Source organism: Aethina tumida, chromosome 1 (assembly GCF_024364675.1).
Source record: "Aethina tumida isolate Nest 87 chromosome 1, icAetTumi1.1, whole genome shotgun sequence".
NCBI lineage: Eukaryota > Metazoa > Arthropoda > Insecta > Coleoptera > Nitidulidae > Aethina > Aethina tumida.
In genome coordinates, this window is record NC_065435.1 from 14,581,350 (window position 1) to 14,596,391 (window position 15,042).

The window sequence follows — 15,042 nt, forward strand, 5'->3', positions numbered from 1 at the left end:
TCTTCTTTAAAAAATTGTCTTCTTTTTTATTTTTCAATAGACAAAATTACAGCAACTTTTTAGTTTGTGGTCTTTCATTGCTCTCTGTGAATTTAAATTGATTATTTAATCATTGATCGAAGGGAAATTGTAACAAAGAAATATTACACACAGTGGTGGACATAATTATAACAACTTATTAAAATAAGAGCACTACTATTTGAATTTGATGCTAATGACTATAATGTTTATTGTTTTTTTCTGTTATTGTATCTACTACGCAACTGGTCAATCTAATTTTATTTTTAAAAAATTGCCTTCTTTTTTATTTTTCAATAGACAAAATTATAGCAACCTTTTAGTTTGTGATCTTCCATTGCTCTCTTTGAATTTAAATCAATTATTTATCAGCGGTATTTTGCTTACTATAATTATCTAATCATTGGTCAAAGTAAAACTGTAAGAAAGAAGTATTACATACAGTGGTGGACATAATTATAGCAACTTATTGAAATAAGAGCTGCACTTTTTGAATTTGATGCTAATGCCTATAAAGTTTAATGTTTTTTTTTCTGTTATTGTTGTATCTACTACGCAATTGGTCAATTTAATTTTATTCTTTAAAAAAAGTCTTCTTTTTTATTTTTCAATAGACAGAATTATAGCAACTTTTTAGTTGATAGAGGAACTGACCAAGTGGTAGCTACGAAAAAATTTGTCTGAGTTCGAAAAACTTGAAAGAAAATCGATAACTGGATAATTCAAATGCCAAAAAACAATTCAATCTTATGATCAACTGAAATTGAAGCCAACCTGGATAAAATTAGTTCCAGGAGTGTGATAAAAACTCTGGTTTCTACTAAAAATCCAATTTTGACTTGCTTAGGATAAGATTCACTTTAAAATCCCTTTCAAAATTAAAGTTACCACATTTATGTCTAGGTTGCTTCAGACAAATATATGAAACATTTAACAAAATAAGAATATAGTAATTTTTATAATACTGTATAAAACAACAATAGTAAGTAAATTAACATTATTGTAACAATTCACATTAAATAAAAGAGTTATGGCTCATATTTTTAAAATATTAAAAATTTATTAGCTATAAAAATGATGTCAAGAACATTAAATTTTTAGTTCTGAAACATGCTGATTTGATTAGCTTAAAATTAAACATTAATTTCAACTTCAGCAACAGTTTCTGGAATAAAATAATTATCACCAACTGGATAAAGAATGAAAATTATTTGTCAAGACTATCGTATTTATAAACATTTTAATGATTTTGTTTACTTGAAAAGAATTTAATAATATTCGGACCACTGAGATCGTGCTCAATGTGTTTTAAAAGTAAACAGATAAACAAATATTGTTAATAACAGTGTCAAATATAGTATACGATGATCTTGACTTGATGAGAAATCGTATAATCTAAAGGTTAAAATAAGAGTTATGTCAATGTATAAAAACGTATAACCCTAAATCCTTGTCGACTACGTTTAGTACACTTGCGTAAATTGTGACGACAAACAATATATCACTCCTAAATCACAATTAATTGCAAATAAATTTAAGAAATTGAATACTGGTGTAACGCGAAACCCATGTATGTAACAATAATTCAATCACACATTTAAATCCGGACTTGACAGTAAATAAACAGTTTAATAAAAAAATATAAATTATTGTTAACATGTGATTTTTTGTCATTTTCAATTAAGTCCATTGTCCAGATGTTTAACATGTGCAACTGTCTCGTGGTGTTAGATTATTGTTTGGGGTGTTACTAAAATAATATGAGCTGGCTGTAAACAAAATTCAATGAAAATGTTTTCCATCTTTATCATTTTTAATTATGTAAACAATCCTTTCATAGTTCAGACTATTTTTAAACCTTCGTATTAATGTTTAAGTGGCCGCTAATAATTTTTAAATGGATGGAAAAATGGACGGTGTCTTCGTTTGGGCTTTGGATTATTTCCCATTTACGAAGTAGGTGAACCCAAAACACTTTAAAATAGTTGAAACCAGTTGTTGAACTACATTATTAAATTTGGCAACACACAAACAATTAGACATATGTTGGAAACATTACACAGCAAGTTATATTTTCGCACGATGATAAAACGGTTTTCACTGGTGCAAGCTAAAAAACTTTCAATAATCGTTGTTTTATCGTTGATACGTTCAATAAACAAATAAATAAACAAAAAGAAAGTCAGCATATAATTTATCTTATTATTATAAGCTTATTGACAGAAGTTTTCCCAGTCAAGATTGTTTCAAAAGTTAATCGTTTGTGGAAGTCTTTATCAAACACATTGAATATCTGTGTTTACACAATTGATCATCAAATCCTGAACCAACACGATTTAAAATCCGACATTCGGATTCAACCTCAATGTTTATATTTGATCCATAAAGGTGGTTAAAGTTTGAATTACTGGAATTTCTCCACATTACTGTTCCTCCATAACGTGTAATTAAATCAATTAATTCAATTGTTAAATATTACCAGCTCAGTGAAAAATCTAAGAAATGTTTGATTTTAAACCAGATATAATTTACATGGGTTGTTTACTTTATCATACTATTGAAATCTAATATTTGCATGAATCACTACAAACATTGTTATTTTGCTCAGTAAATATGCATCGCATTGTGACGTTTATGATATATTTTGTATTTTTGTATTTGAAGCACTTAATATAAAATATGCGACATTTTTATTAGCGTCAACTTTACTACACGATTTTAAATAATAAATTCAATCTTACAGACATCGAGTGGAGACATTTTCATTAGCATAGAGTTGACCATTTCATGTATAAAATTATTACAAAATTTGCAAAGATTACTTTTATTAAATAAACTAATATTTTATAGAAAATAGAACTTAGGTTCTTCTTAATGGTCTACACGTAAATGTAAAGTTTTGAGCATTAATTCCCTGAATTAACAACGTTATTTTTAGTGTTAAACACCAAAATTTTGTAAATTTTCATAAGCAAAGATTCGACTGCACTTTTTCATAAATAGAGTTAATTTCATGGCTAAAATTATTTAAAAATTTACAAATATCATTCTTATTAAATAAACAAAGAATATTTTCATTATAATAATAATTTCCTGTCAAACAAAATAGAATTTAGATTCTTCTTAATGGTCTCCACTTAACTGCAAAGTTTTTTCAAGACATTTTATTAGTATAAGTTTAATTGTAGAATGTTGTAAAATTAATTAAAAATGTGCAAAATTTCACTTTACTTACCTCACTACACTCAAATTTAATCTACAAATTTCACAGTTAGATTAAATACATTTTAGGACATTTCAATTAACATAGATTTTAAACAAAACATTTTATTTTAAAAGTCTTTCTTCCTTTCACTGACTTAATTGAAAATTTACAAATCTTAATTAGGTTTTTTGGATGTTTTTATTAACGCTGAATTTATTGCACAGTTTGGAAAGCCCTGTAATTTATTTAATTTTCTTTTTAGATATAAAGAATTTAGAATATTTTTAAAAACTTAATCTTAAAAATAAATTTAATACTTCAAATGAAATATGAATAAAATTCGTTTTTTTAATTAATTGCATATTAAAATAATAAATAGGGTAATAAATAATTAATTTAATTCACTTTTATTTTCTTTAACAAAAAGTCTTTAAACTCTAAATTCAATTAAATTTTTGTATTCATAGTTTAAATTCTACAATATTTCACTTTTAGTGCATATTTAAATAATAGATATAGTAATAATTCATTTTAAAATGCACTGGTTAACAGTCTATTGTAAATTAAATTAAATTTTTGTATTTACAATTTAATATTTACTGTTACATTTAAAATAAAATATAAATAAAATTTCAAATTTCTTTTTTAGTGTATAAATCTTAATATTTCAATTTTAGTTAGTTATTTAATAAATAATAATAATAAAAGCAATAATTTATTTTAAATTACACTTTCATTCTCAATATACATTCTTTAATATTATAATACTCTACAGTAAATTTAATTAAATTTTTGTATTCATCATTTATTTTCTATAATATTTTACTTTCAATGAGTAAAGTTAATTATTTGTGTAAATGCATATTGACATAATAAATAGAATAATAACTCATTTTAAAATGCACTAGTTAACAGTCTATTGTAAATTTAATTTGTATTCACAATTTAATATTTAATGTTACATTTAAAATAAAATATAAATAGTTTTTTAGTGCCCAAACACATTTAATTTTTTATAATATTTCATTTTCAGTAAGTTAAATTAATTATATAGTTAGTTGCATATTTAAATAATAAATAAGGTAATAATTCATTTTAAAATACACTTTTATTGTTAATATACATTCTTTAATAATACCCTACAGTAAATTCAATTAAATTTTTATATTCACCATATAAATTCTATAATACTTCACTTTCAATGAGTGAAATTAATTATATGTTTAAATGCATATTTAAATAATAAATATAGTAATAATTCATTTTAAAATACAGTTTATTCCAGTTAACAGCCTATTGTAAATTAAATTAAATTTTTATATTTATGATTTTACAGTTAAGTTTAAAATAAAAAATAAATATAATAATAAGCTTACGCTTTTTACTGAATAAACTCATTTAATTTAATTTCTACAATGCACTTTCAACGATTAATTACTTATTTAATTGCATATTTAAATAATAAATAAGGTAATAATTCACACCAGTTATACATTATTTAATAAGAGTCTAATGTAAATTCAATTAATTTTTTGTATTTACAATTTAAATTCTTCAATATTTTACTTTCAGATGAAAATAATAATAAGATTTTGAATTTTTAAATGCAGGATTCATACAATATTCTAATCTTACCTATGCTTAACGGATATGTCTACAGATATCATAATCTTAATGACCTTATTTAATATTTTGGTTTGGCCAGACGCAAATTATTCATGTTTCCTGTATAAAGTTATTATCAATGTTAACCAATAATAAGATTAAGGAAAATATTAAATATACTGGAGTGTGTCCACAGTAGTCTCATAGGAGGAGAAACAGTGAATAGTGATCAGTGCATCACATCAGTTTTCGGTTATTTAAATTCACTTTTATTTATTTATTTAAATGAATTCGTCTTGGTTATTTAAATGGCTTCCTCGATAATAAACCTATTATATTCCGAAACCTTAAAAATGTCCTGTAGATTTTTGTAGCACATTCGTCAATGACTATTGTAAACTATCAGAAGTTTTAATCTCAACGTTGAATTCTTTTTTATATTTAATGGTACTACTGCTTTTTGTATTGTTCAACAATCGCAAGCGATAGGGGCAATTGATCACAAGTACTGAAATCGCACAATTAATGATAACGTAATGCCGATGGTAATAATAATGCCAGATCAAAAATAATGTTAGTCACATAAATCACTCTTTACAGTATCAGTTACCGGTAACGTGTTTTATTTTCTGTAATGTTTCCTATCCGTTAGATTAATTACCTTTGACGTTTTCATGTAAGACATAAATTAGTCTTTAATGAGTTTTACTCTAAGATGTAAATAGCGCCAAATAAAAACTTAAGCAAGTACCTATCTCGGCTTTGTAATCTCCTTTTACTTCCTTGTTACCCTTTCAAATTGCGGTGTATACAGTGTGGCCGGCCCACTTAATGTGAAAACATCTCCATAACTTTTTTATTTATTAGTCGATTTTAATGACGTGGATGATAAAATGTTCTGTACATCTCAGATATTTTAAAAAAATTATTAATTAATTTTCTAGTTTGAAATATGTTACAGTTTTTTAAATAAAAGTTCCTTCTTAAGTGGGTCACACCGTATATACCATATGTCGTTAATACTAAACCAAGTCATTTTTTAATTAATTAAACTAGTGTTTTATAGATGGAAACAAAAATTGGCACAATTTTAATGAAAGGTCTTAGTCAACAGTTATTTTATTTTATTCACAAATTTATTACGAATAAAACAGACGTTAGATCAGCAAGTTGTATGGCAAAAACGAACTATCGATTGTACTAATAACATGAACATATGTATTTTGTTTCAATAATTTGATGTAATGCTTTTTACGTGTAACAATTTGCTAAAATATGATAAAACACGAGATAATTTCAAAGCATGTTAAATGTTGAGGGCCATGCATATAACAACATATTGATATTTACGTCAAAATTATCAAGTTTATTCAGTTCATGTATAAAATAAAAGAATATTAAATTCTTAATTATCAAATACTTTAAACATAATCAAATTTTCTTTTTTTACTTGGTTATACATCAATTAATTTAAATTAAAATAAATTATATAATAATTTAATACAGGGTGATTCACCTAACTTATTCATTAGAAGTTTATTGAGAACGGAAAAAGGTATTGATTTGAAATTTTTATAGCAATTATAATTTGATTTGAGCTACTTTTCTAATTTATTTTGAACAATATTCTATTTCCGGTTTCGCCGGAAGTGATATCACCCTGTATATTTTTGAATTTTTAAATTTTACATGTAATTGCAGTTAAAATGAATACGCCATGTCCTACATTAAACCCAATAGTTTTCGAGTTATTAATTTTTTTTCAAAAATTTTCACAGATTGATGATCCAACTAAAATGTTTGTAAAACCACCAGTTTTGGTCCTGGAACGCTCAATTTTGGTATACACGTTAACCAAGGACCATCCTCTAAGGACCCATTATACATACTCTAAAATTTTATACAGGGTGTTCGTTATATATGTTTAATTTTGTACATCTTAAAACATCAATCACATTGTTATTTTCTATGGTATGTTTTAGCATAATTAAACTGCAAATTTTAAGTTTTTTAGTTTTTAATTTAAATTTGCTAAAATACCCATTATCCATTGAAAATAACGAAGTGATAGATAGATGTTAAGTATAAATAATGATCTCCCTGTATAAAATTTGAGAGTATTAATAATGGTATCTTATAGGATGATTCTTGGATAGCATGTGTGCCAAAAATTAACTTTGTAGCATCAAAATTGTTGACTTTACAGACATTTTAGTTGGATCATCAATATGTCAAAAAAATTTGGAAACAAATTAATAACTCAAAAACTATTGAGTTTATATATAGGACATAGTATATTCATTTTATTTGCAATTATACGTAAAATTAAAAAAATCAATAATATACAGGGTGTTCCATTGAAAATAACACTTCCGACGAAATTGGAAAAGAAATCTTGTCAAAAAAAAAAATTAAAAACGCAGTTCAAGTCAAGTTATGTTATAAAAATTTTAAACCAATACCTTTATTCATTCTCCATAAACTTCTAATGAATAATTTAGGGAATCACCCTGTATGTTCCTGGAGGTTTCAAAAAATATATTTTCAACATTAGTAAACAATTGACAAAAAAAGTAATTATACTACAAGTAGCAGAACATTTAAATAAATTTGTGTAATGCTTTTTGCATGTACCAATTTTAACCATGTACAAAAATATTCAATTAATAGAATTTATTTTAATTACGCCAGCCTGTTTATTAATTTAGTAAAATAGTTAATATTAATAAATATTAATTATTTCACTTTTGCGCCATAATTACATAAAAATTAATTATACCTTTAATTGCATATTTAAATAATAAATAAGGTAATAATTCATTTTAAAATACACTTTTATTCAAGTTATACATCATTTAATTGTAAATTCAATTAAATTCGAGAATTATCCCGAAATAATTTAAATTAAATTTATGTTAATTTATTAAAATAAGACTCGGGATGATGAATTACTCTAATTAATTAAAAATTAAATTCTTTTCTAGAAATTTACTGAGTTGAAATTTCGTCAGAAATAAATGTACGATTATGAGTGTTATATTAATGAGAAAATATTTTAATAAGTCTTCCTACAACAACATTGTTGTATGCGAAAAGTAAATACATTATTCAAACATAAACGGTTAAAAGTGAATTCATTGCACTTTATTGAAATTGTAATAATTCCATCAATGAAATGTCATTTTTCAATTATTTACATTCATAAGTTTATATGTGAATTGTGCGGTAATTTAAACAGTTTCCTGGTTAGTGCGAAGTTTGTGTTGAAATTAACCGGGAGTTGGAAGTAAAATTTGCACTGAGGCTTTGCTTCAAATCCCATTAAATGATAGTTAAAGGTGGAATAAATGAGATAGTAGCCAAAGCACGTGGTCAAGCCACGCCCCAATAGTACTATAAGCTACTCAAAAGTGGGGGGATTCCAAATGTTGTGACGGCAAACGGAATCAATAACCATGCCTTTACATTGACGCCACCCGTGTAACAGCATTAACGCTTTTACGAATTGTTTTGTTAAATGTTTATGCGATTGTTGCGGCTTACAAGCCGCCGACAACTTCGATAAAACTAAATAACATACCCATACAATGCCGACAGTCACCAATTAGCCGCAGACTTGTTTAAATAATTAAGCATTTAATAAAATAAAAACCACAAACTTAATCGCGTTCTTATTAGCCGACTGTTAAAATACCGACAACCACTCGGGGTAACGTGCCGCGAAAAAAATGAAAAAACAATTGTTTACCATTTGAATCCCTCCATGTACAAAACCGGTCCAATACAGAAAAAAAAAATAAGACGAAACAAACTCCTCACTGAATTTTTCCAAACTAGTTCCGAACACAAATTACACAGATCAACGTGCGTCAAAGCGCCGTTTCAAAACACCATGCCTTCTTCGCCCATGGAATCAACATAATCAACGAAACTCCGCTAAATATCCATTCCTGGGAAACAACCACGGTGTGCGGCCAGTCTCAGACCTTTCACTCGTACAAACTGCCCGTTTTTCACATAAAAACAACACACTCGATCAATGAAACTGGCTCAGTTTTTGCGAGACCGTTTCCGTTTACCAATATAATTTCGCCTTTTTTTCAGTCAAGTTTCTGGTGAGCACGAAAACAACGCGTCGCGGGATTATCTCCCATACGTGCCGAATCCAAATAATAACTAAATTAAATTCTGCGCAGGTTTTAATTTTGTTTGGCCGTGGCGGCGTTGCCAACGGCACACGCGCGCCATCACCAACGCACACAAGCGGCCGCGATTTATTTTCGACATTGCCCGTCGTCTTTTCGTGTTATACTGTTGTGTTATTTTTTTAACACAATAACTATACGTATGTGTTATTTATTCATAATTTATTTGTTTATAAAAGAAGCAAAATTATTTTAAATGAGAGGTACAAACAATTACAACACTTTAAAAATATATTAATTTACACCTACAATATTTTATAAATAATATGGTAAAATGAATTTGAATGTATGTTTTGAACAATGTGACAACACAGAAAACAAAAATTCATGCTTACTAGAAAACATTTTCGGAAACTTTGGGCGACATCTTCCGAATAGTAGACAAACTTCAAACAAATTTCTATGTGATGTTATTTTATTCAATGTTATAAAGTGGAAAATACTTTCAATTTTTAATATTTTAATTTAATAATTATTTAATTTTAATAAACAACTCTCTTTTCCATCAAGACACCAAATATTTTAAATTTGTAATTCACGTTAAAAATATAATAAAATAAATAAAAAGTTTAAAACTGATAACATATGTAAGAAGTCGAATTGGTGAGGAATATCTTCCTGAAAGGTTTATGCCCAACATGGAGCATGGAGGAGTATTCTAGTATTGGAAAACAATTTACACGCCTTTTTAACAAAAATTTATAGTAACACATCTGGGGATAGTACAACATCCTATGTTACTTACGTATAAGCTACCAACAATAAATGGTTTAAGCATAATCAAATTAAGTTGATTGAATGGCGTGTCCAATTGCCTGATCTCAATCCAATTGAATATCTGTGGTGTAATTTTATAAGAAAGATACGGGGGCATAAAATAAAAGGTAATAATGAAAGTAAAAAGAATAACAACAAAAATATGAATAAAATATAAATAAAAACAACAAATAAGCTTTTAGTTTTATTTCAGTTAAAAAAACAAGTAATAACCCAAAGTAAACATTCATAGGGAGCCTTATACTTTTAGCCAAGACTGTAATTTCAAAAAAATTGATTTTAATTTCTGTTACTGACTTAACATATACTCAACTTCCTTTGAGGAAACTTGATATAGGCTCATTTTGAAAAATACGAAATTCATTTTATTATTATAATTATTTTCGTAAAAATATCATTTTTTTTTTATTTTTTGACTGTAAAAAATGATATCGTATAGAAAATGTATGGCATGAGTTTTAAATTGCCCAACTTTTGTATTATTTTTCATTAAAATCAAACTACAAATAAATTGAATATATGTAGTGTCATTTCAGAAGATACGGGGACAAAACATAAAATAGAAGATAATAGTGAAAACAAAGAAGAACCCAACAAATATGAATAAAAAAAATATAAAAACAACAATTAAGCATTTTTAGTTCTATTTCAATTAAAAAAAAAAACAAATAATTGCTCAAAATTGATATTTATTATGTGCCTCACACTTTTGGTCGTAATTGTAATTTCGTTAAAAAAATTATAATTTTTATTTCTGCTACTGACTTAATGTATACTCAACTTCCTTTGGTGAATTATACCTATTTTAAAAGATACGACATTCATTGATATATTTATTTGATTAGTATTATTTTCATAGAAATGCCCTACTTTTTTATTTTTGTTTTTATTGTAAAAAATAATGTCGTCAACTACTGTCAGATAAAATAGAAAACATTTGTTTGGCATGCACAGAGATTTTAATTGTCTATTTTTCATTAAAATCAAGCTACAAATAAAGAAGTTCCAAATTTCCATTTTAAATGGGCCACACTGTATATTAGTATATACCGCATGGTTCACAATTCCAGTAACTTTTTTATTCGTATATATTCTTATATAGAAAAATTCTGTAGTTTAATTTGTTTTAATGGATTTTAATAAAATTTAATTATTAATACTGGTTTCTAAAATTTTATAAAAAAAAAAAAAATTATATAGTACTAAATCGATATCTGATACTATTTTTCTCTCCCAACTACTTCTTTCCTCAGTAATATAACTAAGAGTTAGTGGGCTCTAAAAATTAAGTAGGAACCAACACATAATAATTATTAACTAAGCCCTTGAACTCGTGATGCGCACACAGCTTCTTAGCTCTACTTTTATAGGTCTTAAATGAATATTGTGTTAAAATTAACTTTTTAACTGTCACTTAAATATATTGAAATTGGCTTCATCAATATATGATATTAGAAATTCCGTAATTTCCTATGCACTTTGACTAAGAGTGTAGTAATTACATATTAACATGTATAGAACACTATGTGATCATATGTCAAATCACGCATCAAATTGCATGGGTGGGGAATGCATACATTTCTCTCTCATACACGTGCCTTATGAGAAATAACGGAATTTCTTACACCTATTTCCAAAATCACGTCACTGATGTTATGCCCATAAAACGTGTTTTTAAAACAAGAATTATAATGAAAAATATAAATTGTGGTGGGTATTTTTATACTTAATTGATTTGAATACATCAGAAACCTGAATTTCAGCTTACCATATTTTAAAATTTACCCTTCAACTGAAGTGAAAATATAATAATAAAGAAAATTGAGTTATAATGTTATCATTACACAAGTGCTGTGATTTTTAAATGACTTGATTAATATTATAACACTGTGTTTTAAATCACTAATCAGATTAATGAAATTATTTACATTCTTCTTGAAGTTAAAATTTAAATAAATATATATCTACAAGATGGGATCCTACGTGACATTATGTGGCTGTCTTTACTTATCAAACTTATCAAAAACTGACGTAACCGTGAGGAACCAGAATTTGATAAAGTTGTTGTTGCAAAAAATCAGAGGATTACTATCCAAACCTGACATTAGATAATTGATTTTAAAGCGGCGTATAGAATTTCTAGGTAACCGCAAATCTCAGTATTTCAATCAAATCAACGGCAATTTAAGGCAACATTACCGCAAGATTGGAACTCGGCCGTCCCTCAAGATGCATTTCCTACATTCCCATCTCGATTTTTTTCTTTGAAAACTTGAACAACACTAGTGCCAAGCCAAGGAGAGAGGCTGTATCAAGATCTGGCAAGCAGTGAAAGACAAATAGAGACATATTGGAATGAAGACGATTTGCGACGACTGTTGTACTACAGATACGAATTTAAGCCAGCCCCAAACCATCTTAGAAACAAAGTTTGGTCTGTCAGACTCAAAACGTGATTTTTTTATTAAACTATATCTTCTGTTCAAAATCACTCAACCTATAATAAAAATATATAACAAAAAATCCTGAATTTACAAATGTAAATGATCAATTCATCATTAATCAATAATTCTAATCTATGATACTGGTTTGAACTATACTACTAATATTAAAAATCCCTGGAGAAAAATAGTAATTTTAATTATTTATTGGTTATTTTAAATTAATTTGTGAAATAAATTATTCATATAAATGTTGGTAGATATAAAAAATCAGTATAGAAAAATACTACATTTAATAAATAAATTAGTATAACATCAGAAACTTATAAAAAACTTAGTCCTTTAATTTTTTGGAAGGTGGTTCATCAATATCCTCGTCTGCATCCTCGTCATGAGACTCGCATTTGCTTTGAGATTCGGCTGCTGTATTATTTTCTTCTGAAGATTCTCCATTCTCCTGTCCATTTACTCTAGGAACTCCTCTTAATGTCCTTTTCAATACTATAACAATTTTATCGCCTGGCGTTTTGGCCGTATTCAAGTCTATATAAGCAATGTAACCATATAAATTTGCACCTTTTGAAACTTTAAAATACTTTTGTTCCAACAAGTAACCTATTATTGTATAAATATCGTTTTTCTCCAATTTTCTGGCACCATTTTTATTGCAAATTTGATTATATGCATTATGTAGCTTAATTAGTGTCAATTTATCTTCAGATTTTGATAAAACCTGTGCTAAAATGTCGTAAACAGGTTTTAAATTATATTTCTTTTCTATTTCGGGATCTTCGCAAATATCGCACATTGAATTACACATGCTGGTAGTCCAAGGATCTTCAAAGTGTTTGGCTATTAATTCTCGTCTGCATCTGAAATTACAAATACAATTATTATATGTATATTTTTAAACTATACTATTTACTCTAATATATCAAATCATATAGTGTCTACTTACTTTTCCTGATTTAAACAATACTTTAGCACAGAAACAGCATTTCTGTCAGCCGTTGCTGAAGTTGACATGCTAATATTCTTTAGAACATCAGTCAGTGAATACATAACTATGCAGTCAGCCTTATCTCCATTTCTGCCTGCTCTACCACTTTCCTGGTAAAGTCCTTCCATACTTTTTGGCACTGAGTGATGTATAACAAATCTTACATCCGGTTTATCTGCGATTCATAATTAATTTATAACGTAAAACTAAATTATATAATAAAATTACCGATTCCCATTCCAAACGCAATTGTGGCGACCACAACTTGATATTTATTATTCAACCACCTTTCATGCACCTTATGTTTATCACTGTGGTCTAAATTGGCATGGTATGGTGCAATTTTTAATCCTCTTTGTTTTAAAGCTAAAGCAAGATCTTCACAGTCTTTAATAGTTTGTGCGTAAATAATTCCAGATTTCCCGGCATATTTGTGAGTCAATATTTTCTCCAGATAATCCAAAGTCTCTTCTTTTTCTGGCTTATCAATTACCTACGTGAATTTAATAATAATTTGGAAACAATTTCTGCAATTTATGCATAAAACAAAAATAATAATCTCTATGCAAAGGCGAAAATCTTCAAATTTGTTAGTAATTAAATTTAAAATTTTTTTTCATACCATCTCAGTGAAAATTGTATAACAATATTTTCTACATTACACAAAAAATTACCTTGTAGTACAGATTGGGCCTATTAAATGGAGCTGTAATGATAACAGCCTCAGGTATTTCAAGCATTTTCTGTACATCAATCAGTACTTGCATTGTTGCCGTGGCTGTTAACCCTAATATTGGGACATCCGGGAATAAATTTTTGAAGAAATTTAACTGACTATAATCGGTTCTAAAATCATGTCCCCATGTAGAACAACAATGAACTTCATCTAAAAGTATGAGTGTTAGACCTGAAAATTGGTTTTGTAGATGATGTTACCTATAACAACCCTTTCTAGCATTTTATTATTGTAACACTTAGAAAGATAATTGAAAAACACTTTGCTCTTCACAATCCACTCGGGCGTAACGAAAAGTAAGCGTAAATTGCTTTTGGTTGAGACCATTGAATCATGGATCTTTTTTCTATCACCTTTAGTTGTACTAGAATTTATTGTCGCTGCGTTTATTCCTAATTTTTCTAAAGCAATGAGCTGATCGGATATCAGGGAGATTAATGGGGACACTACCAGTGTTAACTTTGATGAAAGACACGCAGGAAGCTGATAAGTTAAACTTTTTCCCCCACCTGTTGGCATAACCAGAATGCAATCTTTCTTTGACATGGTCACATTTATGGCTGCCAATTGTTTGAATCTGAACGTGTCAAACTTGAACTTTTCTTTCAAAGCTTTCACCAAGTCCTCAGTCCAGGCAAACTCGGTTGTGGACCAGTGGCTGGTGTCCGGCCTGTTCACTAATTTTTTCACATTCTCCTGCTTTTTTAATTCTTGAAGGGTCACTTCCAACGAGTTGATTCGCATTGAGAGATTGTATTTTTGATCCTTCAGTTGGGCTAGTACCTTCTCTGTTTGGTCTATCTTGTAGGCTATGGCTAAAGTCAATTTTGATAAATTGATGTAGGTGAGATTTTATTGTTCACTTACTATCTAAATCGTCCCCATCCTTAGTGTCCATGTTTGAATGTGAATTAGTCAATATTTACGGAAAACAGTGTTGTTGTTTTGCTTTCTGACACCGGGAACAAACAAAACATGAGAGGTTAGCATAGGTTATGTTTAGGAACTGTCAAACCAATTGTTAGTGCATGCATAATACAAATAAATATTAAGTG

General features: G+C 27.6%; 2 protein-coding genes across 3 annotated transcripts in view; both read right to left on the minus strand.

Annotated features, from left to right (window-relative positions):
- The window catches only part of LOC109603955 (insulin-like receptor), a 125,436-nt gene extending 116,452 nt beyond the window's left edge, over window positions 1–8,984 (minus strand). For both annotated transcript variants that reach the window (XM_049961793.1, XM_049961792.1), the window contains exon 1: window positions 8,577–8,984. The gene's annotated coding sequence lies outside the window, so the exon portion shown is untranslated. The remainder of the gene's footprint in view (window positions 1–8,576) is intronic.
- A 3,543-nt stretch (window positions 8,985–12,527) lies between these two features.
- LOC109596929 (putative ATP-dependent DNA helicase Q1) lies at window positions 12,528–14,963 on the minus strand. The gene is made up of 6 exons (XM_020012568.2): window positions 14,855–14,963; window positions 14,188–14,802; window positions 13,926–14,137; window positions 13,480–13,744; window positions 13,210–13,426; window positions 12,528–13,123 (listed from the first exon to the last, which is right to left on the minus strand). The coding sequence occupies exons 1-6, from the start codon at window positions 14,883–14,885 to the stop codon at window positions 12,586–12,588; spliced, it is 1,878 nt and encodes a 625-aa protein (XP_019868127.1). The 5' UTR covers window positions 14,886–14,963; the 3' UTR covers window positions 12,528–12,585.
- Between the last annotated feature and the right edge of the window lie 79 nt (window positions 14,964–15,042).

What these genes read in the sequence shown, in the direction of transcription:
- LOC109596929 (XM_020012568.2), bottom strand. Translation starts at nt 14,885, where the DNA reads ATGGACACTAAGGATGGGGACGATTTAGATA. An exon ending in GGATGGGGACGATTTAGATA is followed by an intron (nt 14,803 to 14,854) that starts GTAAGTGAACAA and finishes AATTGACTTTAG; the next exon opens with CCATAGCCTACAAGATAGAC. An exon ending in GCTAGAAAGGGTTGTTATAG is followed by an intron (nt 14,138 to 14,187) that starts GTAACATCATCT and finishes TCATACTTTTAG; the next exon opens with ATGAAGTTCATTGTTGTTCT.